Source organism: Anguilla rostrata, chromosome 6 (assembly GCF_018555375.3).
Source record: "Anguilla rostrata isolate EN2019 chromosome 6, ASM1855537v3, whole genome shotgun sequence".
In the NCBI taxonomy this organism is placed as follows: Eukaryota; Metazoa; Chordata; class Actinopteri; order Anguilliformes; family Anguillidae; genus Anguilla; species Anguilla rostrata.
Genome location: NC_057938.1, coordinates 37947955 through 37973998, shown reverse-complemented (window position 1 = coordinate 37973998; position 26044 = coordinate 37947955). Strand labels below are relative to the sequence as shown.

Sequence of the window (26044 nt, the reverse complement as noted above, 5' to 3'; positions counted from 1 at the left end):
TGAACCTTTATATTCTATATCAATTCCAGTCTTTTCTAATTTGAGAGTATTTCCTTTTATGGCATTTTCCTACTTAAAGCAGTTAGTTTGTTTAAAAACAGTACCACTTTTTATGAAAACATTTTCTCTAGTCATCTTACATCTGGTTTTACACAATTTGAGCACAGTGGTGCAAATACACAACCAGTATTGTTTCTTTTTGTTGCGCATTAAAATGTGTGTTAAATGTTGCACAAAAATGCGTTTTTTGGTCACATGTTATATTTAGCCCAATTCTTTTTGACTTAACTTTTTAACTTGTGCTGAATTTGGCAGTTAAGGCAGAGACGAAGACAAACAGCTTGCTGTGGTCACATCAACTACCTGGACCCCTGCATGAGTATCACCAGGTGAGTACACACACACAAGCACGCATGCACATATGCAATGCTTTTATTTTAACCATCATCTTCATCAGCAGCATATTTTTTGTGTAAATTGTAATGAATAGCTGTGACTGGTTCTGGTCATGTGTATGTGCAAGGCTTTTTATTGAATCACTGCCTCTTCTTCAGGTGGATGAACATGAATTAATTCCCCACTTCAAGTTTACTTGTAAAGTACTTGTACTTTGATTAACATTTTTCAGATTAATAAACAAATAAAAATTAATTATAATCCATTTTCTAAATACAAATAAATAAATAAAAGACTAGTAGTCTGCTGTGCATGTAGTTCCTCTAGAAGAAGCATATTCTCAACACGATCGGCAAAAGAGGGTACCTGATGCAGCGGGGTGGATTCTCTTCAGGAGCTTTCTCTGTGAATTGAATTAAAGATGATTCCACTTGAGACGTTTATTACTCCAACCCATGAGATGGCAGTAATGCACTTTCCGTTAAATAATTTAACTCATAAAACACCATTAAAGAAGAAGACAAACGTCGTCGCGTATGACTGACGTATGAACGTAATCACGTTCCCAAGCACGCTTCCATCGGCAAAAGATAGCTTTTTTCCTCGGACGAAAATGGGAACGATAGGACTGAACGGCGTAACGAGAGAATGAAAATTTACATTGAATCGGATTAATGATAGGTTTGTTGTTTCTTAGCTAAGCGTGTTTTTGACACGTGATATACGCGAACATTGTGCTTTACTAGATAAAAAACAAACACTGTACTGTGAGCCAGCTTTATTTGAGAAAATAGAGGCCTACGCATCGTTAGCATACCACCAATATGTATCCCTCCTGGGGAAATTACGGCGGTGGCCAACACCAGCCTCCTCCCCAGTCACATTTTAGCGTAAGACCGTCGCAATTACGGGCACCGCCACCGACTGGAGGGGGGTTCGGTGGGTTTGGAATGTCTACAACCGCCCCGGCCCAGTCCAACTTTTCCAGTTTGCGGGAGCAACATCTTCAGCAAATGCAGCAACTGCAGCAGCTTCACCAAAAGCAGCTCCAATCGGTTCTGCATCACAACAATGGACCGTACAGCGCTCCTCCTCCGGGGCCTTGGCAGAGCAGCGGCCCAGGATTTTCGAACATGAGTCCCGGTGGTCCCAGCGCTCCTTCTCCTTCTAGTTTTCAGGAACACCAGCCCCTGAGGGTTGCGCCCGGGCCTCCACCACAGCAACCGCCGCCTCCACAGCCAGTGCAGCAGGCGCAAGCCGAAGGACAGCGCCCGCCACCTGAACCAGTACCGCCGACAGTACCTCAAAACGGTTCTAACACGGAACTACCACCACCACCAACAAACAAACAAGAGGCTGTAATACCAAATGAACTGGACCAGTTCATCCAACAAGACGAGGAGAAACCAGACTTTTCCTCTATGTCATTGCAGGTGAGTATATAACAGCAGATCCACTGATAACGAAGAACGTTGATTATACTTACGGATATGGCATATAGGCAATCGGCGTTTAGGCCTATGTAGTATCAATATAATAACTGCTTCATGGCAAAAATGTGAATCTCTTAATGGGCATACAATTGGACTGCAGTACCGAATTCGGATAGCGGGTAAATTATGTGTGAAAATGACACTTTGTGCCGAGTCTGTGAATGAGATATTGAATGCCTTGGCTGCCAGCACTGACAGTGCTGACAGTGTACGGTGTCGTTAAACTTAGAACAGGTCATAATGCTTCGACTTTTCATTTTTCTCCTGTAGGAGCAGCAACAGTACTGGTACAAACAGCACCTCAAGAATTTGCAGAGGTTAAAAAATGAAAAGGCAAAACAGAATAGAACTCAAGGGGACAGTCAGCTGCCCCCTCCCAGTCAAACTTCGGCAGCCCCCCCTCCGCCAGTGGAGCCCCCCAAAAATGCACCTCCACCACCTCCTCCTACAGATGAGCCTCCACCCCCACCACCACCGGATGACTCTATGGTAATGACTGCAGTTATTATATGGATTTACTGAATTGACGACAATGGCCAGTTTAGGCCTCACATGAATTCCACAGTTCACAAGCATTAAATATAGTTAATATTAAAAAAGATACACTCCCCTCACAAAGTAAGTCATGGCTAGGACATCATAGCTTTAGTTGTACACTAACTCGTAGAAACAAGCTTGGTTGCTCACATAATTCATTTTAAATAATAAAATGATTGGAGACTTATTCCCAATTAGTGAATGAACGGTCCAAAGTGCAAAATAAGTGACAATTCAGAAAACCAAGAGAAAAAAGGTATTTCTGGCAATGGGAGGGGGGAATTGTTATGTTCTCAAGCTCACAATTTTTTTTTCCTATCCTCTGTGCTGTGTTCACCTTTTACAGGTAAACAAAGCATTGCTTATTGTGCAGTTCATCACAAATGTAGGTGATGATGTAATATTGTATGTGATGGTGACATTGAACAGAATTAAGAATTTTCATGTAGGCTAGGTGTAGAGGACTGGTTAACTGGTATACGGTGCCGGTAAAAAGGAAAAATAAGTCCTTTTCATTCCCTTCTTCTACATAAGTAGTTAACATTGGCCACTGTCTTATTGGCTCGCTAGTTACAAAGCTGATGTTATACCATTAGCAGGTTACTTAACTTTGCTAATCTATCTTAGCATAGCTGTCCTGATGGAACACAGTAACATGAGCTATGTGTGCTCTAACTTGCCCTGGGGCAACAAGATTAAAATAGGCTCAATGGCTAACTGGCATGTTTACACGAATGAATACGGAAATGTTGCAGTGTGTTGTCCCTGTCAATACATTACATTACAGGCATTTAGCAGATGCTCTAATCCCAAGCGATTTACACCTTGACTTAAAACCCTGATATGTGTTGTATAACAAGGAGCTTGACGCATACAATTGTTAACACCCGTTCATTTGACCAGTCAGTCTGTATTTGAGGTTTGTTTCTGAGGTTCCACTGAATTTAGTGATCGAACTGGCAACCCTCCGCCTTGTATGTTCCTGGTAGGACCTGTAGTTCTCGTACTTCTCGTCTAGAAATTGACCAACAGTGTGCGTCTATTGAATGTAGACCCACAGTGGTGAATTTTGTCAGGGATTCAGAAATAATCAGGCAAGGGTTTGGGAAGTTGTTGCATCATTGCCTTGGAACGATAAAGTAAAAGTCTTTGTTCTGAAGTGAATTATTGTGCTCTGTAAAAGTTTTAACAAGTGTTGCTTTTTCCTCTGTTCTACATGCTTGAAAAAAAATGTAATTAAAGGGTAAGCACCACATATTGGCACCCCCCCAAAGATATTGGAGCAATTATTTTTAGTCTAGAGGTTTTTCATTAAATTAAGCTGAAATTGTTGCTAGTATGGCTTAGAATTTGACAAATTGATCACTCTTGATGGAAACACCTGATGTCACGCTGGAAAATTACTTGTGTGATGTGTGACGTCATGGGGGAGCACAAACAGCTCTGCTATTGTACGTTTTGGTTGAAAAGATGATAGAAATGGAATGGACAGCACTGAACTATTTGATTCTGAATCAAAGGACATTATAAGTGACTCTGATGACACTAACTCTGATTAATCTGTACAAGACATAATCACTGATCCTGATACCACAATATAGCTGTTCTGGTTTGAACCAGAACATCTATATGTGCAGGGTTCGGAGTTGGAGGATACTTCCCAAAGCCAACAACCAGAGCACTTTTTGGTAAATTTGCTTTTTAGTTATCTTGCCCAGATAAATACGAAAAAACAACAAAAAACATTCTAATTGTGTACCCCCCTTTGAATCCTTTACAAGGATATTAGACAAAACCAGCTGCATGCTAACTGTGTTTGCTCTATTATTGGCTGCAGATTGACGGCACTAGCTTAGCCCATACCTCAGCTCTGTGAAGTGAGGGAAATACACCTTCCAGAGGAATCTCCAAACTTGAGTTGTTTACACAATGCATCTTGCGTCTGTAACGAGTAAAAATTAGAACAGAAAAATGAGATCTTGGTTGTTTCAGAGGCAGCTACATTCGGAACTGTAACTTTGTTTGACAAATTACTACAAATGTCTGCTGGGTGCACAGCAGATGGATAAATGGTTATTTGAGTTCCGAATGTGCATAAATATTCTGCATTGAAATAATCTGTTTGCTAACTAGTAACGTTATGTAGGCTATATAATGGTGCTGTTTACTCATATAAATCTCTAACGACAAGTTAACCTAACGATTTTGCGCTAGGTAAACCACAAATGATGCATTATTAACTGTGCCATGTATGAAGCTAGCGACCAGCATGATGTGTGTGATGTAGCCTAGCTTGTGCAATACATAACCACACTTTATATTTAATAATTCTGCATTCACTACCAAACTTACCTAGCTGGCTAACTAGCTGTTTAGGAGACTATTTGTCATTGTCAAACACGCTCGTAAACAACAACTATGACTTACAACATCCGCTCTTATGTGGCTACAGCATTTTCCATTACACTAAATTGAATAAGGATCTACTGTAATCCACTTCTAGCAAGCAAATTAGTCTCCCATCATATGTCAATTTAATGTGTTTTCTCTGTCTTTCTTATGTGCATCATGTTACGGCAATATAGGCTAATTCTTTAATGCAAAAAAAGGGTAGCTATAGCTTGTTTGACAGTATGGGCCTTCCTCTATAACGTCATAAAATATGATGTATGTGATCGTTCTGAAGATTGTTGAAAAAGGGATGCGGACCAAAAACAGTAAGCGATTTTACCTTTTAGGGCTTATTTCTTGCCTTCATTTCGAAAAAGGTATGTTTCTTAATGTTGTAAATAATAAAATAGGACAACTTCTTCCATTTATCTGATGTATTTAATTTTTAAAATATAATATCTGGTGCTTACCCTTTAAAAAGTCTCCTTGTTCTTTAGCCTTAGCAGAGAAGCCCGATGCCTCCAGGGCAACAGGGCCCTCCGGGGCCTCACAGTGCTCAGGGGCTTCAGGGGCCTCCGGCTCCTCATGGCTCTCAGGGACCTCCGGGGCCTCAAGCCTCTCAGGGGCCTCCGGCTCCTCGTGGCTCTCAGGGACCTCCGGGGCCTCAAGCCTCTCAGGGGCCTCCGGCTCCTCGTGGCTCTCAGGGACCTCCGGGCCCAAACTCTCAGGGCCCTCCGGGGCCTCACGGTCCCCGGGGAGCCTTAGCAGAGAAGGGGCGACCATGAAAACGTGGCGCATTGATGGTTATATCCCCCTCTAAATCTCCTTCTCCCTTTCCGCACGACTTGCAGCCCGGTATCGGCTCCGCATCGGGGGACCCCGCAGAAGCCGCGCGCCTGCAGCAGCTGCAAGCCGCAGCCGCGCAGTGGCAGCTGACGCAGCAGCAGCGCGCAGGCTTCCAGTACCAGGCTCTCATGCAGCAGCACGCCCAGCTGCAACAGATCCTGCAGCAGTACCAGCAGTTCATTCAACAGCCTGCACATCTGCAGGTAACATTCCACGCTCAACTTACCAGTTGAACAGCTTTTACCTGTTTTTTTTTTTTTCTTTTTTTAATCTGTGCTCTCAAGCTTTCCCAGTCATTTTTAATTATACAGAATGACAGACCTATTCCCTGAAATTTTAATTGAAATTGAAGAATGAAATGCTAAAAGCAGTGATCATTTTGTCATCGAAATGTTACACTTGCTCCGAGGGTTTAAGCTAAAATGAAGACCTTGGTTACGCATTTAAGGTGGAAGGCACTTTTGTTTGATGTCTGTTTTTGCTGTGCAACTGTTCTCCTCGTAGACCATGCCCCTGGACATGCAGCTGAGGCATTATGAGGTGCAACAGCAGCAGTTTGCCCCCGTGTACCAGGAGTGGGACCGGCAGTTCCGGATGTGGCAGGAGCAGTTTCAGACTTACCCGCACAAGGACCAGCTCCAGGACTACGAGTGCCAGTGGAAGCAGTGGCAGGAGCAGATGAAGTCCACGTCTGCCCACCTGCAGGAGCGGGTCACCACGCTCCGTGCCATGCAGAGCCAGTATGGCAGCGCCCCCTTTGGGGGAATGATGGGTATGGGGCAATACGGGCAGTACCGCCACCCAGTCCCAGACACCCAGATGCCATCACCCCACGTGGCACCCTCTCAAGTTCCCACTCCGAAAGTGGAGCCGCCCCCTCCTTCAGCGTCGATGGCACAGGCTCCACGGCCCCCGATGCCTCCAGGGCAACAGGGCCCTCCGGGGCCTCACAGTGCTCAGGGCCCTCCGGGGCCTCACAGTGCTCAGGGGCTTCAGGGGCCTCCGGCTCCTCATGGCTCTCAGGGACCTCCGGGGCCTCCAGCCTCTCAGGGGCCTCCGGCTCCTCGTGGCTCTCAGGGACCTCCGGGGCCTCAAGCCTCTCAGGGACCTCCAGGGCCTCATGCCATGCAGGGCCCTCCGGGGCCTCACGGTCCTCGGGGCCCTCCAGGCCCTTATGGCCCCCTGGGCCCCACTGCTGTTCCTCGCACCCCAGCTCCGGCCACCACAGAACCCCATAGCACACCCTCCACAGCCTCTGGGCCTGCGCCTCCCACCACGTCTGCCTCCCAGGTGGCTTACTCTGCCGCTGGACCCCCTGTTCGAGGGGCTAGGCCCCCTGGACCACCGCCACACTTTGAGGGCCCAAGAGGACCAAGGTTAGGACTACTTTTTGCTTTCCATGCATCCTTTTGCTTGTGTCATGCAAGCATTATTAGCTTACTCCTTAGATTAGTTTAGCCGATACTCGTGGAGTGATTTTCCAAACAATGAACGTGCATGTATTCAATAGATTTTCAAAAACAGCTGTAGCTGCACGAACGGATTCCGCCATTAAGCTCTGGAATCGGTTGTACTCTCAGCAAAATCGGCTGTTGTGTTGGTATCCAATGGTAAAGAGTGCTAAGGTATGCAGACATGCTGGAGAAATTTAAGGCTGAGGAACCAAAGATGCAGTCTGTGTCTGTAGTGCAGTTTTGATTATTTTCATGACTACTGACATATACAGAAGTCATTGTTAAAAAACAATTCTTACAGCAGTGGCCTATTTTCTGTGTGCCCTTTATTTGCCCAATAGTATCATATTAGCAATGTATTAGATGATCAGAAACGTGTAGGTAATGTTGTTTACCCATTGTATGTCCTCACAGGACCAACTAATGTATGGTTCCTTATAAAATTGGTTTCAGGGCATTTTTAAAAATCATTTTGCACATTTAGTCTACAGTAGAATGCATCAAATTATTTAGCTGTCCTACTTTCAAATGTCAATGTAATTAGTACTTATTAGGAATAAGGAAAATGTTTTAAAAACGAAAACAAGAAAGAATAAACACTATGCCAAATTTAAGGCCTTTTTGTGAACAGAATGCAATTATATAGGTGATAAGTGCTGTGCTTGTCTAGTAAATCTCAGCTTATTGTCACAGGTTTGATGGACCCAGAGGAAATGGTTTCCAAAGGTTTCAGCCGCCACCGAGGTTTAACCCACCACAGCGATTTGAGCCGCATCAGAGGTTCGATCAGCCCCCTAGGGGAAACCAGCCCGGCCAGTTTGGAGCTCCAGGAAGGTTTGAGCCTCCGCCAAGGCCTGGTGCCCCTCCCCGCTTTGAGAGACCTCCTGGGCCCCAGCCACCTCCCAGATTCACCCCCCCTCCCAAACCCGATCCCGCCTCAGAGAACAAGCAACAGATGGAAAAAGCCCCCACACCTACACACCCTCAGACTAAAGACAAGCTTGCCGAGACTCCCCAAATGCAGGTGGATGATAAAACAGGCACCAAGAATACCCAAGAAGTCCTGTCAGATGACATCCTGGAATCAAGTGATGGATTTTTCATCCAGAGTGACCCCATTCCCCAGACCTCTGTCAAGACTGATACGCAGAACAAGCCTGAAGACCAGAGCAAGGAAGTGGCTGACAAGGCCAAACTCACTCCAGAGGCAACTAAGACGTCCATTGAGCCTCCTGCCCTGCCGAAACAGCCTCCGGGCAACAGCAACACAAACTCTTTAAACCAAGCCAAACCTCCTGCGAACCACAGCACCGCACCCGGGCCGCCCCAGAAGCCCCACCCTCCACCCGGGCCGGCTCCCCCCGGGCCAAGAGCGGGCATGCCCGAGCCTCCACACGGGTTCCTCCACCAGGAGCACCCACCAATGGGGATGCCGGGGATGCCTCGCGGGAGGGGGCGGGGCCAGATGCCACCTCCCCCGGGCAGGGGCCGTGGACGAGGCCTCCCCAGGGGACCGATGGGGCCCCCGCGCGGGTTCAACTCCGGGCCCAATCCGCAGGCGGAGGGGATGGATTACGACTACGCGCCCCCGCATGGGGACAGGATGCAGGGGGAGGAGGAGCCGTACGAGTGGCACGACCCGCCTTTCGACGGGCCAGGTGGGATTCACGGGAGGAGGCCGCCGCCACCACCACCGCCACCTCCGGAGGAAGAGATGTGGGGCGGGGAGGAGGAGGAGCAATACCCAGAAGAGTATTACGAAGAGCCTGGGATGCGAGGCCCTCCTCCGGGGCGTGAGCCCCTGGAGCACCCTGGAAGGGAGAAACCCTGGGAGGAACCTGAGCCTGAGTACTGGGAAGAAGAGGGAGATCCGTACTGGAGAGAGAAGAGGCCCCCGGTACGCCACGGGCCCCCGTTCTTCCACGAGGAGCACAGACGCCCTCCCCCTCCCCCGCCGCATGCGTTCAGGCACCCCGGTCCCAGGAGGCCCCCTTTCGCTCACGAGGAGATGGAGCACAACCTGCGCGGGCCGCCCCTCCATCACGACGCCATGGAACGTGACCCCATGGGCCCACCCCTGCACCCGGACCACGGGCCCCGCCGGGGGCCCCCCATGCATCCGGACATGATGGAGAGAGACATGAGGCGCCCCCCTCCTCCTCCTCCTCCGCGAGAGATGATGGAGAGGGACCACAGGGGGCCGCCCCCTTACCACCGCGAGCCGATGGACAGGGACCCGGCGTGGACCCGGCCCCCGCCCCCGCCCCACGACAGGGAGTCGAGGCGACCGCCGCTCCCTCACGAGATCCTGGAGAGGCGCGGGCCTCCGAGCGTGGGTCACGAAGGCATGCGCCGCGGGCCCCCTCCCCACGACGGCCCGGACAGAGACGCGTACGAGCAGGGTTACGGCGAGGAGTTCAGGCCTGAGGACGAGGAGTACCGGAGGCCGCCCCGCGACTACCGGCCCCGCGATTACAACCAAGAGGGCGAGTACTACCCCCCCCCGCAGGGCGAGTGGGACGGCGAGCGCCGCGACTACCCCCCGTACCCGCCGCGAGGGCCCGCCGACCGTTTTCGGGACGACCAGTGGTCCGAGGAGCAGGAGAGGCCGTACCCTTACGAGGGCGAGCTTCGCGAGAGGGGCGAGATGAGGGCGCGCGAGTACCCGGACGAGCCCCGCTGCCAAAGGGAGGAGCCCCCGTACCCGCCCCCGGCGGAATGGGACAGGCCGCTGCCGGAGAGGAACTTCCCTCACAGCGTGGCGGAGCAAAGGCCCCCGTACGATGACCGCGCGGAACCCCCCGCGGACCTGCCGCCGCCCGCTGCCCCGGTACCGAACGCTAACCTGACCCAAACTCCTCCGCTGGACCAGACGTCCCCTGGAGCTGGGAAAGGCATCCTGGCGCTTTCTCAAAGGCAGCATGAGATCATCCTGAAAGCTGCCCAGGAGCTCAAAATGATCAGGTTAGCACCGAGGCACATTGTTGTCAGCGGAATTGATTAAAACCCCATTTGTAACGCTTCTGCAAGCACATGTTCTGAAAGTTCCTTTACTACTTGTTGCTTCAAGAGTTTGACAAAGTGATGGTGTTGCATTTCAAATAATCTTTTGGCACAGAGAACTCCAGGAGAATAAAAACGCTATGGGCGACTTCCTTAAACCTGAGACCGCAGAGGCACCGCCTGAGATCCCGCCAGGCCTGCTGGGATTGGAGATTTCTCCAGAAGTGAGGACCGCCCTTCAGGTAAATCCATCGGATGGGTACATGTTACCCTCAACTTTAGCTTGTGTCTAGGCTAGCTAATGGTGTGTGCTGTTTTTACTCCATCTGGAACCCGTGTCAAAGGTGAATTCCTGTGGAGCAATGTTAAATTCAGTTTCTCCAGAATACTAAACTTTCTGTGCATGTGCGTGTTAGGTGACCAGGTTTTTTTTGTTTTGTTTGTTTTTTGTTTCCATAAACAAAGTCAGATATTGAGCAGGGCAGCCATGAAACTTTTGGGCTCCAATTGCGCGTAAAAGCGATCTGTTCGGCTTTGCTAAACTAAAGCCGGGCCTGTGAATTTCATCCTTCAAGATCGGCTTTCAGCTTTATGTAGGCTCACAGGCACCCGCCAAAGAGTTGATTCCATCTTCTCCTCCCTCCAAGGCCACCAACCTCCTGTCTGAGACCGGCCAGGCCCCTGCAGGTGCCATGGGGGCGTGGGATGCAGGCGGCCCGCTCCCCGCCTCCGACCCCGCTTACCCGATGGCGCCAGCACCTGGGATGGAGGGGAAGCACCTGGCGTTGCCTCCCCCAACAAAACCCACCATCATCTCCAAGACCGTGGATTACGGCCACGGCCACGGTAAGCACAGCCGACGACGTCGTCAGGGTTACCCGGAGACACCTCCTCTCCCGTGCGCCATTGCGAACGGCGCCCCCGCCCTCCCCTGGTGAAACCCTTCTCCCGTTAAAAATTTTCAGACATCGGATCGACGGTGGAACGGATCTCGTACGGCGAAAGGATCGTGTTGAGGCCGGACCCGCTCCCCTCCGAGAGGGCGTATGAGAAAGGTTGGTCGGGGTGACTTTTGTATTCTGCTGATCTGATCTCGTGAAGGGACCTGTTGGTTAGCTTCGGACGGCGCGTCGCCGTTCTGGAGGGCTGAGGGGTTGGGTTCAGTGTTATCTTTCGAAGGTGATGTTGAGCCGCTTGTGCAAGTGGCATTAGCGTCGTGTGTTTTTTTTGAAAATAAAAGTGTGCTCGGGCGGTGGAGGAATCGCCTCATGAATTGTACCGCTGTTTTGGGCCCGCCTCTCGCACGAACGCAGAACCCCTCGGCCCGAGAGATCCCTACGAGAGAGACCCTTATTACGACAGACGGCCCGATCCGTACATGGACCGCCGCGACTACGGCCGGGACCGGGACAGGGACCTGTACAGGGACAAGCCGCCCATGGACTACGAGAGGGAGCGCTACGAGAGGGAGCGCTACATGAGAGATGAGAGGTACTGGCCTTTTACACTTTCTGCTGCTTTCATTACTCCTTTTTCCCGTTGCATTAAGGACGTTCTGTGTCAGGGAAGTCAACTGGAACGGTTTAAGAAGGCCCTTCGCTGTTGCCAGGCGGTTGTCGTTGTGTGACGCTACGTTTCCGGTGATGCAAATGTTTGCCATTTCCTGCCTTGTAGGTGTGCTGAGGGTTTGGGCTGTGGGCGTGAGTCTGAATGCACATAATGCTGGCATTGCCCAAAAATTAGGTTAGCTTCTTGATAGATAGTTTTGTACGTATTTGAAATTTAAAATTTGAATTAAAAATTATGATTGGCTGAATTCAATTTTGAATGATATACTCTTCAGTCACAGTAGACTGTGACCAGATCCTTAATTGGCAGCAAGGTGATTGTGATCAGGGATTACGAATGAATGATGTTTAAGTTCCTTTAAATCATTTAATAACGTTCTCATGATGACAACACATTGGCGTGTTAACATGGAAAGTTCAACAAAACTGAAAGTGTTGTCATAGCAATGATAAACATAGCGAAAATCCAGAACAACTTTTAATTATTACTGGTGTACCTTGCTGAAAGGTGCTTTTTGTGGAGGCAGCAGGCCTACAGCGGGCACATTGTGGAAATTCTGTTGATTTTATATCCTTTCTTTGCCTTTTTTTCCAGCATACAATTAAAAAAAACTACATTTCCATATAGCCTGAAGCAGTACCGTGCTTGATAACTCATTTACCTTTTGTGACCTTTTGCTATATGCTGAATAAAGTAACAATATGTACATAAAGTGTTTGTCAATAATTTTTTATCCAATTGATATTTTGGCTCTTGAGAAGTTGGAAAGCTTGGCAACATAGCGACTAATGGCGGTGGCAGCAGTTACGTTTGCACGCTTCACTTCGTCTGTCTAGAAGCCCAGATAAGGGTGGGGCTTTGGCTTCAGAAAAACATAACTTCGGTTTCTAAGCAATTCCCCTAAGTGAAGTTTCCAGTTACAGTTTCCAGTTGCCTGAGGGCGTGACATTTAATGGATTGGACTGCAGCCTGGGGTTCTTGCAAGGAGAAGAAATTAGCTGGAACAAAATATAATGTCATTAACCAGTTTACATACTCTTAACATTGTGTTTTCTCTCCGGAACACTTGAAAGTGATTTGGTTTTTGTTCCATGAGAAGTTTTGTTTGTTTTCGTTTATCGTGTTCGCTCCGTGAACCGTGTGTAATCCCTGATTGTGACTGTGGGATGGGTCTCTCTCTCTCTCGCCTGTCTGTTCAGGCTGCCCCCAGGCCCCCCACCTCGCCCGGGCGGCTACAGGGAGAGGGAGATGCGGAACAGCCGGGACCGGGAGCGGGAGGGGCGCAGCAGCCGGGACAGGGAGGAGCACTACGGCAGGCCCGGGTTCGACCGGCCCCCGTACGACCGCGGGCCTGAGCGCCCCGGTTACGACCACGGCCCCGCAGCCTACGGAAGTAAGACATCATCACTGTGCCCTGTCACCTTGATCATAAAAACAAGTCTTCTGGGTAATGTATTTTTTTGCTCATTATTTTCCATTATGCCAACCACTTTGCTCCAGACGATAGAAGGCCATACCCCGAAGAGCGACTTCCTGTTCCTGCTCCATCATTGCCGCCACCGCCGCCCCCTGCCCCCCGGAGGGTTGAGAAGAAACCGGAGATGAAGAACGTGGACGACATTTTGAAAATGCCAGGCAGAGAGAGCCGACCGGAGAGGGTAAAGCTCACCGGCGACCCCCAAGACGGTCTTTTTCATGAGGCCATTTTCGTTTATGAGCGTAACCTTCATCCCTTGTGTTTTGCTTTTAGATTGTCATTATAATGCGGGGACTTCCAGGAAGTGGCAAAAGCCATGTGGCAAAACTGATCCGGGTGAGTGTAATGGTGCATCTCTACTGCTGCTGTTACCCAGCTTTGTCCCCCTGAGATTCTTTTTCAGTAGGAATTGGAATGGAATCTATGGACAATTCGCATGAAAGAGCCTTAAGAGTGAAGTGCAAAATTTTTCACCTGTTGATTTCAAATCCAGAGCTGTGGCATTGCAGTGTAAATGGTAATGGTAAATGGACTTTTATCCAAACGCTTTACAATTGATGCCTCTCATTCACCCATTCGCACACACACTCACACACCAACGGTGAAAGGCTGCCATGCAAGGTACCAGTCAGCTCGTTGGGAGCAATTAGGGGTTAGGTGTCATGCTCAGGGACTATATTACCTTATCAGGGATTAAGGTTTGCAGGCAGCACGATACGATCCATTGTTTCATAATCTGTACCAGTGTGAAATTATCCTTTCATACCATCATTCCTTATGCAAAAAAAGGTTCTTGTATTATCAAAAAGTATGCCATTTCCAACTTTAATACATACAAGTACAAAACCGTCAGGTTTTGGGACCACTGGCTGTTTGTATGTATAAATCCTCATCATGTAGCAGCACTTGGGAGTGTGAGAGGTCTGATAATGGTTTTTGCGTTCTTCAGGACAAGGAAGTGGAGTGTGGTGGTGCGCCCCCTCGGGTCCTTGGGCTCGATGATTACTTCATGACAGAGGTCGAAAGGGTAGAGAAGGACCCTGAAACAGGAAAACGAGTCAAAACGAAGGTGCGTGCCTCATGGTGACAGTTGGCAACGGTACAAATTCCGGTTCAAAAGTGCACACACAGATGCTATGATGTCAACCGTCTGTGCGTCCTTTTAATTTCCAAAGATTTGACATTGTCTCCCTGTCAGGCCTTGGAATATGAATATGAGCCAGAGATGGAAGAAACGTATCGCAACAGTATGCTCAAGACCTTTCGGAAAACACTGGACGATGGCTTTTTCCCTTTCATCATAATCGATGCGATTAACGACAGAGTTAAATACTTTGATCAGTTCTGGAGTGCCGCCAAAACCAAAGGGTTCGAGGTGAGTCCTCGGCGGTTTTGCAGGCCAGTGACATCAGGATATGTTTCAGCTAGTGTCTCTGCATTGCCCATCTTTGTTTTGCAGCAATTTCATATTTTGGTGCTATACAGATTTGCTAAATGCGGTTAGCTTATCCTTAACTACTGCAAGCATTTCAAACAGCTCTAAAAATGCTATTGAAATCCTTTTTAGGTGTACTTGGCTGAAATCACCGCTGACAACCAGACTTGTGCAAAGAGAAATGTCCATGGACGAAAGATAAAGGATATTGCGAAGGTATGTGTGTTGAACCACTGCGTGTACAAAACACAGGTTTTTTTTTTTTTTTTTAAAGGGATAGGTCACTTTCTGCTGTTGTTTTTTTATATTCTTCCGGTTTTAGTTTATGTTTTTAATTGGCCCATACAGTTTTTGTTCTTGATAATATTAATGATACCTATTTTAATAATAATATTTTAGATGCCTTTTGATGTTTTTAACAAGCTGGAACACTTTGCTAAATAAGCCATCCTTGTTTGACAGCTTTTTGTATTTGTAAAACAAATACAGCATAGTCAATTTTTTTTTTAAATGGGGTGCTCTGAAATTTTAGAAAGAATGGAAAGTTGCAGCATCCACAATGTGCGCTCATGTTCTGTTTTGCAGATGGCTAGCAACTGGGAGCCATCTCCTCGTCACATGGTGCGACTGGATATAAGGTCCCTGCTGCAAGATGCTGCCATAGAGGAGGTATGTGGCAAAGATTTTGCTCTTTTACCCTTGGTCATGGTACTTAACCTGAAGTGCTTCAGGATGCATTCAGCTGTATGAATAGATAGTGTGTAAAGCTGCTGCACTAGTCTCCCTGGGTAAAGTTAATAATAAAATTAAACTAGACAATTCCTGCAGAAATTGTGAAGTGTGGTTGCCGCCGATGCAAAGATGACTTTGTGCTGAACAGAGTGAACAGTGTCTGTAGTATGAGCAGAGACAAAGTATTGTGTATGTGCTATAACATCACAGCCACGAGTTGATTTGCAACACACATATACAGAGCGGTTGCTAGGGTGTTGCTAGGTGGTTGCTATGGTGTTGTATGTGGTTGCTAGGGTGTTCTAGGTGGTTGCTAGGGTGTTGCTAGGTAGTTGCTGTGGTGTTTTACGCGTTTGTTAGGGTGTTGCTAGGTAGTTGCTATGGTGTTTTTCGTTGTTTGCTAGGGTATTCTAGGTGGTAGCTAGGGTGTTGCTAGGGTGTTTCTATAGTGTTCTAGCGGTTGCTAGGGTGTTCTAGGTGGTTGCTAGGGTGTTGCTAGGTGGTTGCTATGGAGTTCTAGGCAGTTGCTAGGGTGTTAATAGGTGGTTGCTATGGTGTTCTATGAGGTTGCTAGGTTGTTGCTACGATGTTCTATTCGGTTGCTAGGTCTTTGCCTAGTCTAATGAGACGACCCATAATTCTCTATGACAAACTGTTCAAAAGTTATGAAATATCAAACATTGGCCAATCAGGAAAGGGGGCAAGGCTAACCTACACCAATGGATGAAGGACTCTACCGAGTCCAATGAGGCATCTCGCAACGCTCTACGACAGGCGGTTCAAAAGTTATGAAATATTAAAGATCAGCCAATCAGGAAAGGGGGTGGGCTAATCTTCACCAATGAACAAAGGACTTTCTACCAAGTCCAATAAGGCATCCCAAAATTTGTGGGCAATTTTGCCCCATAGAGATGAATGACGGAATGTTCAAATCCAGAGAGACCAGAGTACAGCTGCTAGAAGACAGAGCATTGTGATCACAAGGGTGAGAAAACAGAATTATGACATCACAAGGGTGAACATTCCACCATTCATTCTCTATGGGGCAAAATTGCCCACAAAAAGTCAAATTTTTCAAAAAACTGTGCACCGAAACTTTCCACAAAGTAATAACACACCATTCCCGATGAAGCCGCTCGATTTGACATATTGCACATGTATGTGGTGCGAAAACTCTGGGAGGAGTAGCGGTCCAAAAAATGGGTGGAATAATAAATAAATATGCGAGATAATAGTAGTGTGATTGCCAAAGGCAACCACACTAATAAACAAATAGAGCTTGTCCAATAGAGTTACTCGATTGGAGCTTACCACTGCCCACAGGTGGAGATGGAGGATTTTAACCCATCGGAGGAGGAGCAGAAGGCGGAGCTAAAGGAAGCCGCCACGGAGGAAGAGGAAGGGGATCTGGTAGGACAAGAGCTCTTTCTGCATGTTTTTATTCTTGTTTCCTCCAGATTGGCGCTAGTAAAAATAATTTGCATTTTGCATAGTCTAACAATGTATTTGTTTCAGTGTTATAAAGCCCTGTTTGTAGTTTTCAGGCTTAGCTTTGAATTTTTGGGAATCACAGTAAATGTCTGCCCTGTCATAGTGCTCTAAACAATGTTGCCAATCATTTACTGAAAAATGTCTGATGGCTTAAATTTTGTTGTACTTTGTGTGATCTTTAATTTATGGCAGAACATATAAAACATTTGGGTTATCATAAATAATAATAAGTAAATAAATAAATAAAATGACATTACACCAAAAACTGCCTAAATTTCACAATTGTATACCATCATACAGATTATGTATTCAGCGACAGGATATGATAATAAATCTGCAGTGCATTAATAAGATGGTGCAGTATATTGCTTTATCTAACAAATAATTTAAAAAATTGTTTTTTCTGAAATACAAATAGAATAATATTATTTTTTTAAATGATGTAATGTAGTTATCAAGTATAAATGCATGCTTATTTCTATACTCGGAATATGGTTTGCCAATGTTATTTCAGGTGAAATGTATTTTCAAAAATACACCTGATCTGCTTCTACTTGTAGAATATACATTACTCATAATACATCAACAGCTCATTGATGTGAAATGTATTTAATTGTGCAACAGGACAGTTGTTTTGTTGAAAAAAAAATATTCTGAGTAACTCACAAGTTTAGCTGATGTATTCAGTACTTTGACATGCAGTTCCGTGGAAGTTGTGTAATACGGAGTTTGCACAATGAGAGAATCAGAATCAGCATTTTCATTAAGCACTTTCTTGATGTTTTCTTATTCTACAGTTATTCAGTGTTGGATCTCTAACACTAAACTCATTTTCTGACTTTTTTAACGGTTTATTGAAACCAAGCAGTATGTCAAATGTATGTAATGCCCCTGTTTGAAAATAATTAACTCCATGGCTACAGCATCAAACATAACAAACATACAAAACTAAATCTGTACAGCTCTTTATTCACATTACTGCAAAGAAAAGGTGATTCTAAAATAATAGCTGCTAAGACTACTTTATTGCATTTATTTATATACTGAATATTTTTTTAAAAAACTATTAAATAGTTTAATAAAAAAGGGTAAGTATAGATGATGCAACAAATTAGAATACACACAAGTTATTTAGAGGTTAGAAGTCACTTTACTTTTTGAATAAAATGATAGCAGTTTAACATTTTGGTTTATTCCATAAACCTATCCTAAAAATCACTCTGATGTGATTTAAAGGACAATGATATTCATATTGGCATTTTCTGGGTCTACGTCATGCATTTTGGTTTCAGTATGTGTTTGTAGTAAAAGAATGATGGCACAGCACTTGAGGTTTCATATAAACATGCTGTAATTGATATTTGCATTTAACTTTTATTTGTGATTAATGATTAATCACAAATAACCAATAGCTTCATATAAGCACTGAAGGCTTGTTCATTTTAAGTTTCCTGCATTCAATGTGCTCAGTTCCAAAGAGGCAAACATATTCAATGCAGGAAATGTGAGAATTGGAGTTTTTGAATATTGTTATTCCCTTGGAAATCGTGCTAATTTTAGTAGTAATAATAACACTAATATTGTCTGGTTTGATAAATTGTTAGCCTATTTCTTTCCAAGATTTAGTCAAGTACAGCGATAATAAATGACAGTTGTTTTGAAAAAGTGCAGGAATTATTTGTTGACAATTTGGTGGCTATGTAACAAAAAATGTTATACCCAATTTCATGGATATGTGTTGTAGGGCTGGGCGATATGTCTGAAAAATATCTCTATATTTTTACGCTTTTTGGTGACGTACAGTACATATACCTAAATGGAGTGATTTTCTGTCAGAATCATATACTTAATGTAAGTGGCCTGTAGGCTATTTAGTGCAAATCCTGCATATGGTCTTTCTTTAAACTGCAGCAAATAATAAGATACCTTCAGGAGAAATAATTTTGTTCATTAAAAATACTTAGGAAGTACTTTCTGTTTCAGAAATGCTCACAGCACTTGCAGTGTTAACAATAATACAGATTAACACGGCCTGAAATTTAAATTATGGATAATAGGTTGAAAAAATGTTTATTTGTACATTAGTTTTGGTGGCTAGGCATCGATTTATTTAATACATTTTGTGAGTCGGTATGAATTGGGATCCCGATTTTGGTTGATGGGTGTTAAATTTATATACCCAGTTTGGGTATGTATAAATTTGTATAATGTTGCCAAGGTTTCGTGTGTAGGTGTCGATATCTGGTCTTCCTCAGGTGTCGTCTAAATAGCCAGCAGGCTTACCGATGCATATGGTATTGGCAGTTACTGATGTTTTAAAAATGAAAAAAAAATGTCTCATACAAGAAAGTGCTTATGAAGGATGGAGGCATTAATTACAGTAATACAGGTTTATCATGACAAAATGAACTACTGTGGACTACCGTGTATGGGAAGTGTTTTTGTGATTGTTGCATTCTTCGGTATTTAACTGGTTTCTGTGTAGTATGACTGTTCAAAACCAGAGCTTGAAAAGTAAGAAAACAAAATGTTATATGAACACATAAAAGAACATGCTGTCAAAAACAATTTTTCAATTCAATGGTATACTCCTCAGGTAACTACTCTCAGATGATTATTATCATGTGTACATGATATAAAATATACAAATGTATATTTTATATGCATGTCGTTATGCCTGTAAAGGTATCATAATCTTCAAAACTTTTTTTTTTTTTTTAAACACAAAATGGAGCAAAAAATACAAAACAAAAAAACCTGAAGGATATCCAGACTTCCCCAAGGGGAGCCATACAACCTGAAATACCATGAGTACGATCCAAAAAAAAAAGTAATGCGTCCCAACCTAAAATAATGTTAGCGCAAGATGTGTGGCTTTGAGGGCAGTGGATGGTATTTACGGGGGTAGCAAATCGGCAGGCATCGTCTGTGCTTCCCTTGAGCCGTCGCCTTGCCTTCATCCAAAGCTCCATGTGACCTCTGACCTGTTTGCATGCGAGTCCTGAAAGATGTCTGTATGGTGTTCTATATCGTTGCAATTGATTTGCTGACCTCTGTCTCATTAACTCTCATCTATTTTCAAGCCTTGTTCACCTCCTGCCCGTTTCCCAGATCGGCACCCCCTCTCTCTGCAGCGCTGAGATCTAACTGTCCAAGTCTTTCTCTGTGTATAATGTAGGGTTACATTCCAAAAAGCAAATGGGAGATGGACACTTCAGAGGCTAAACTGGGTAGGTGTTGCATTCTGTTACTTTTCTTTGTGTGTTTTGCATTCAGTGTGCTTAAGGTGATAAATGCTTGTCACTGCGTATTGTGGTATTTCACTGTCTCAAATTCAAAATTATGTTGTAATATGTGGGAATTAAACATAACAAAGTATTGAATTGCATCACGGAAGGAAAACAGGTGAAGGCAAAAATATGTGTGTGTGGGTGTGTGTGTGTCTATATATATATATATACATACATACATATATATATACATACACATACCATATATATATATATATATATAATTATATATTATATATTATACATGATATACAGGAACAGGACACACCCAAATGATAGAATCCACTTGCCGATCCCCCAACTACATATTTTTCCTATTTTGGGGTGTAGTATAGAAAATATCAAAAATTGTCTGCTTGCTCAGTGTATTCCTGGCAAGTTCCATTTTGGGCTGGTAAAAAGAAGGGCCTTCATGCTCCCTCTAATCAGTATTGTTGGAGTGGTTGGTATCAGTCCACTTGCTGTTCAAAATGAGTTAATCATGTGCTGTCACAATGTAATACTTGGTAGGAAATTTGGTAGGAAAATTGTTTGACTGGTTCAAGTTTGATAGGCTACTATATATATTACATTACATTACAGGCATTTGGCAAATGCTCTTATCCAGAGCGACGTACAACAAAGTGTATAACCATAACCAGGAACAAGTATGACGAAACCCCTAGAGAGAAGTACCGGTCCAAGTGCAGGGAACAACCGCATAGTTCAACTTGGACCCTGAAGGTTAAACTGATTAACACTAACAACGAGAACGGCAACAACGCAGTCTATGGAAAAAAGTAGTAGTTAAGACATATATGCATGCTATTATCTCTTATGTATTTGTTTATTATTGAATGCTGAAAATAGAAATTTTAAATTGCTGCTGGGTTGCCAATGGCACATCCTGGATATGCCCCCACAGTCTGGTATCAAATCCAGACCGGCTCAGTATCGTCAGGTGGTTGTGACATGTCATTCTTTAGAGTGTGGATTGTCATCACCTGCCCGACCCCCCGCCTTCCAAAAAAAACAGAGAGGAATTTTAAATAAATTATTTTTAAAATAAAAATTCAAGTTGCTCTGGGCGATTTGATGCTGGAGAATACAGGCCAAAGTTTCATTCTAGGAGGTGATTGCAAAGTTTTCTTCAGCACCAAAAATGCTTAATGGGGTAGTTTTTTTTTTTTCCCCAAATGCCTCATAAATTACATTTCATACATTTGAAAAATGGCAGATAGAATCTTTTTTTTGTGGGTGTCATATGAGGTAGTGAAAAGAGATGGTCAGTCAAATTAACAAAATTGACTTTTTTTTTTTTTTTTTTAAACTTATTCTGTGGTTTGAAATTAAAAAAAAGAGTTTCTGGCCTGAAGTAAATGTAACAAAAACGAGCACGAAACCGTCCAGACCCATGGCGCAACTTATATACTATATTTTTTGGTTTATTTTACGCGCTCATATATGGCAGTTGGTTGAAAATAGACACTTCATGCTACAATCATGATAAGCAATGACTGTGCTGTGAAGTGTAGGTAGCAAACAACAAGGCTGAATCCTTTTGACGTAATTTAAATAGAAACTGTACGCTCAGATCGCCTAGTTTCACTTACTGTGGTCAAGTGGAATCGATAACATTTCAGAAAATATATAACAATAAAAGATTTAATTAAATCTTCTACTGGGAGTTTTGCCGTTTATTGAGGGTGTGACAGAAAATTTCGGTGCTGCTGACTGTAATCGAATGTTTTTCACATTTACAGTTCGATTGATCAAGTACCATTCACAGTACATTTTTATGGGTTAGTGCTGTCAGATTGTGCTTGCTACTTTACATGCACCTTTTACGGCGATCAATAAAGGCTAACAGCACAGTACCACTTTTTGTCACTTGTACCACCACTGTAATGAACTAAAAAAAGGCTACAAACTACCTTTTCTATGAGAAATGTGTTGTCGAGCTCACGCGCATACGCTGCTGGCGACATTCTAAAGCTCCGTTTTGCCCTCCGTACTATATAGCTAGCTAGCTAGCTATGGCTCATCCTCACCTCTGTAAAGTTATTTGTTGTCCTGTGTGTGTCCATACATCTGTATCGGTGGTTGTAGCTGTGTGTCCTTAGCTCCTACTCATGCGTGCAGGATAGCATCCGTACGCGCTAACTAGGTTAACTAAAGTAGGCGATCCGTATGCGCTAACTAGGTTAGCTAAAGTAGGCAAAACGCGAACATGTTAGGGTTAGCTAAAGTAACGTTAGGCGATAAAGCTGTGCTTAAAAATGTCATGCCGTACCACCTGCGCACGCGTCCTACTAAACGAAGCACCACCTGCGCATGCGTCCCACCAAACCTCCCTCAAAGGTTGTCCCTGAATGAAGGAGTGACTGACTGAATGAGTGAGTGAGTGAGTGAGACCACAATTTGCCACGCCTAGCCCATGGCGCCAGTTCCTGCGCACCGTGGGAAATATTTGCTGTTCAAAACTATGAATTCTAGCTACTGTGTCTACACCACGTGTGTATATTACATTTAATGTCTACATGGTTGGATAGGCTGGGTGCTGATTGGGTGGGTGGGGGAACGTTACTCAGGAAACTCTGTTGTTCAGTGACCATGGCTGTTTGCTGGGGTAGGGCTGGGGAAGCAGTTTGCTGGGTCTGAAGTTGACCAGGGCAGCGCTCTTTCATTGCAGACAAGCTGGACGGACTGGTGAGCGGCGGAAAGAGGAAGCGGGATTCTGACGGCGCGGCGGGCATGGAGGACTTCCTGCAGCTCCCCGACGACTATGCCACCCGCATGTCAGAGCCGGGGAAGAAGAGGGTAACGCTCGCCCCAAAGCCCCTCCCCTTTCGAGTTTCCCTTTTTTTTCCCAAATGTACTATGACCCGTGCTGCAGCGCTACATTGGAGAGCCAACCGTTTTAAATTCTTGTGAATATGTAAAGAAGGATCCTCCAGCTTTCCAGATGCGCCATTTTGAATACGTGCGGGTAAAGTGACAACCACCCCCATAATTCATGTTTCGAGTGCTCATCTAGAAAAGTGTGCATTTCATTGCAGCAACCAAGCAACCTTTGGTTAAGTTATGTCTTAGAGCGCGACCAACCATCGAGAGCGGCCGAACGGCGCGCGCCGTTTCCTGCTCATGACGCGCCACCGTTTGGCGTTTCTCCCCTGTGCTGTAGGTGCGGTGGGCGGATCTAGAGGAGAAAAAAGACGCCGATAGAAAGCGCGCTATTGGCTTTGTAGTGGGCCAGACAGACTGGGAGAAAATCACCGACGAGAGCGGACAACTCGCCGAGCGAGCCCTCAATCGCACAAAGTATTTCTAAGAAAAAATATTTCAGAGAATTGTCTTTCGGCTAATGAAGGTGAGTCGTTTCCTCCTTTTTTCACTTAATAATGATCGTGAGTTAATATTCACTTGCTTGTAATAGACAAGCAACTGGCATCAGTCCTTTGAGCAGGGGTGGTCAGAATGAAGTGAGAATAGAATTTTTAACCGCAATTATCGGCTGCATGTATTAACTACTAATCTTTATAATAGAGTCTGAAGTACGTTCCAAGCTAATCCTCTGCTTTTACAGAAGATGATCAATAACAGGCAGTTCTGTCCATTTAATGACAATGTTACACCTTTATGAAATATCAGGTTCTGCTTTAGTTTGTTCAAATGCCTGCAGCCTAGTGATTGTATCAAAAAAATCTAAACATTTAAAACCATCAATATAAATAATATAGCTTTATTATTATTTATGTGTGTGTGTGTGTGTGTATGTGGGCATGTATATTTGGTTGTGTATGTGTGCGAGTGTGATTTAAGGAGGTTAAAACACTTGCTGTGTCTGGTGTCTTAAACTGCTGATACATGTATTCTAAACTTCCCTTAAAATAAGACATTTCTTGTTTACAAGTGACCATTGTACGCATGTTTTTTTTTTACAGCCAAAATCCTTTTTTCTCTTGCAGATACCTGACAGTGAAAACAAAACCCTGGTTAATAGAAGCAGGAAAAACAGCTTTTGTTTAAAATAGTTTTTATTCCCATCATCGGATTCATGGACACCCAGAAAAGACGTCATTGTCTTCAATTCTTCCAAGATTTAGTTTTCTCATTTCATGCACTGTTGATAAATCCCTGTGCCTGTGATCCGAACAGCTTCTCCTGCTAGGTGTGCTTGTTCATTTTTTATATCCTTCTGTACTGTTATCTTGTGAGCACTATTGTTTATTTTAACTTTAAAAGGAAACAATAAAAGTTTCACCAGAACCTTCTAGACAAGCTCATGTGAGTGGTCATGTGGGCTTCACTGTTTAAGTGTCTTGTGTTTTTGCAGCCAGCGATGGACTGTGACTTCTGTTGGTCAATTCTTTAATCTCCGGAATTCGATGAGGAAAAAAAAAAAAAAGATCTGCAGTCTGAAGCCTGTGTTCCACTGACTTGCCTTAGCTATGTGCGCTACTTTCTAACGTATGGCCACATAAAAATATGGTAACTCCCGTGAATCACACACTGGCTTGACCTACAGCTGAGTAGGTAAAATCTATATGAACACCAAAAAGACACTTTCAGAAATGAGTGACTTTTCCGGCTATAGTATTTCGCAGATGATAAAAGGGACTGACCTGTGCTTTAGGGGAAACCCGTTATGATATGCGGAACTGGTCAATGTGTTGTCAGTCAGGATTGACTTTCTTAAAACAAACTCCTTCGGTTTTAGCTGGTACGTCTGAGGCACGTCAATGGAGACATAGCTTATTTTCTTTTATTTGATGTATTAGGTAAGTGCTCTTCACCACTTAATATTACTGTACAGTGATATGAACAAGTTTCTTGTTGTAAGACATTTTCTTGCTCTTTTAAGCTTTGACCACCCAATACAGAATTATCTTTCATCTGAAATGTCAGATCTGAAATTTGGAATTTCTATATTCTTTGGCAACACAAATCTTTTTTATGGCGCAATACTGGAAAAAAAAAAACAATCAAATAATTGTTTTATAAGATGATAGTTGTGAATATTTCATTTTAAAATGGCACACCATACAGTGGTAAGTTGGATGTTTTATCATCCTGCCACATTGTCGGTGTCCTGACTAAAAGGAAATGGGAATGAATCTGAGAACAACATTTGGCATGCCTCATTGAACACCAAAGGTGTTTGCTCACATCTGAAGTTTTTTTTTTTTAATACAGTTCTTTTGAGATACTGGTTCCCATAAGAAACATATTCCTCGCAACTAAGTGGTTGTGGCCTAGACTCAAAGCCCATCCCCTTCTTCTGAATTCGTTTTAGGAGGAATACCTATCCTGTCACGTTGTGAAATGCATTATTTTGGTTACCAAAGAGTGGCAGCAACTGGCACCAGTTGTACATACAGGTTGAATGCCATTCTCTGAAATGAAGGAATGAAATAAAGTGCACCTGAAAGTGTTTGGAAATTGATTGGGCCATTTACTTGCATTGCGGTTTGGTGTCTGCAGCTAAGCACTTTCCCTGGGGTTCAAATTCTAAAAGCTAAAACTAGCCCAAAACTAGCATGCATGTTAAATGAATGTAAAGAGGTGCCCTGTAGACAGACATGTCTTTACCACTCACAACAAGGTATCTAAAGACTGAAGCCAAAAGCCTCCTGTATCTTTCTTTCCTACTGCACTGAAGAGTGAATGGATCTTTATGTACTTTGTAATTTTGTAAATTAAAGTTGTTTGATTTATATTCTAAAATGAAGTTTTCAGAGACTTCTGCACACATTTTCCTGGATGGTAAGTAAACATTACATTGGCTGCTTGGATGAGTGGTAGTTCAAGAACTTGGTTTGTGTCTCCAAGGTTGATCTTCTGAACCCAGTTCTGACCAAAGATCCGCGACGCAACAAAATTGTTTTAGACTGTTGCAGTGAGGCCATGCAGCAGTGCGAACTACCCGTCTCAGAACGTTTGATGCCGGC

The 26044-nt window shown here is 44.4% G+C and overlaps 1 protein-coding gene across 1 annotated transcript; it reads left to right on the top strand.

Annotated features, from left to right (window-relative positions):
- Positions 1–943: 943 nt before the first annotated feature.
- ylpm1 (YLP motif containing 1) lies at positions 944–24374 on the top strand. The gene is made up of 21 exons (XM_064339507.1): positions 944–1829; positions 2160–2378; positions 5669–5866; positions 6168–7039; positions 7811–10081; positions 10236–10362; positions 10768–10966; positions 11086–11175; positions 11434–11611; positions 12889–13082; positions 13190–13347; positions 13440–13502; positions 14116–14235; positions 14365–14541; positions 14734–14817; positions 15187–15270; positions 16657–16743; positions 20003–20054; positions 22786–22913; positions 23278–23463; positions 24062–24374. Exons 1-20 carry the CDS (start codon positions 1221–1223, stop codon positions 23422–23424), a joined length of 6057 nt encoding a protein of 2018 aa, XP_064195577.1. The 5' UTR covers positions 944–1220; the 3' UTR covers positions 23425–23463; positions 24062–24374.
- The last annotated feature ends 1670 nt before the right edge of the window (positions 24375–26044 follow it).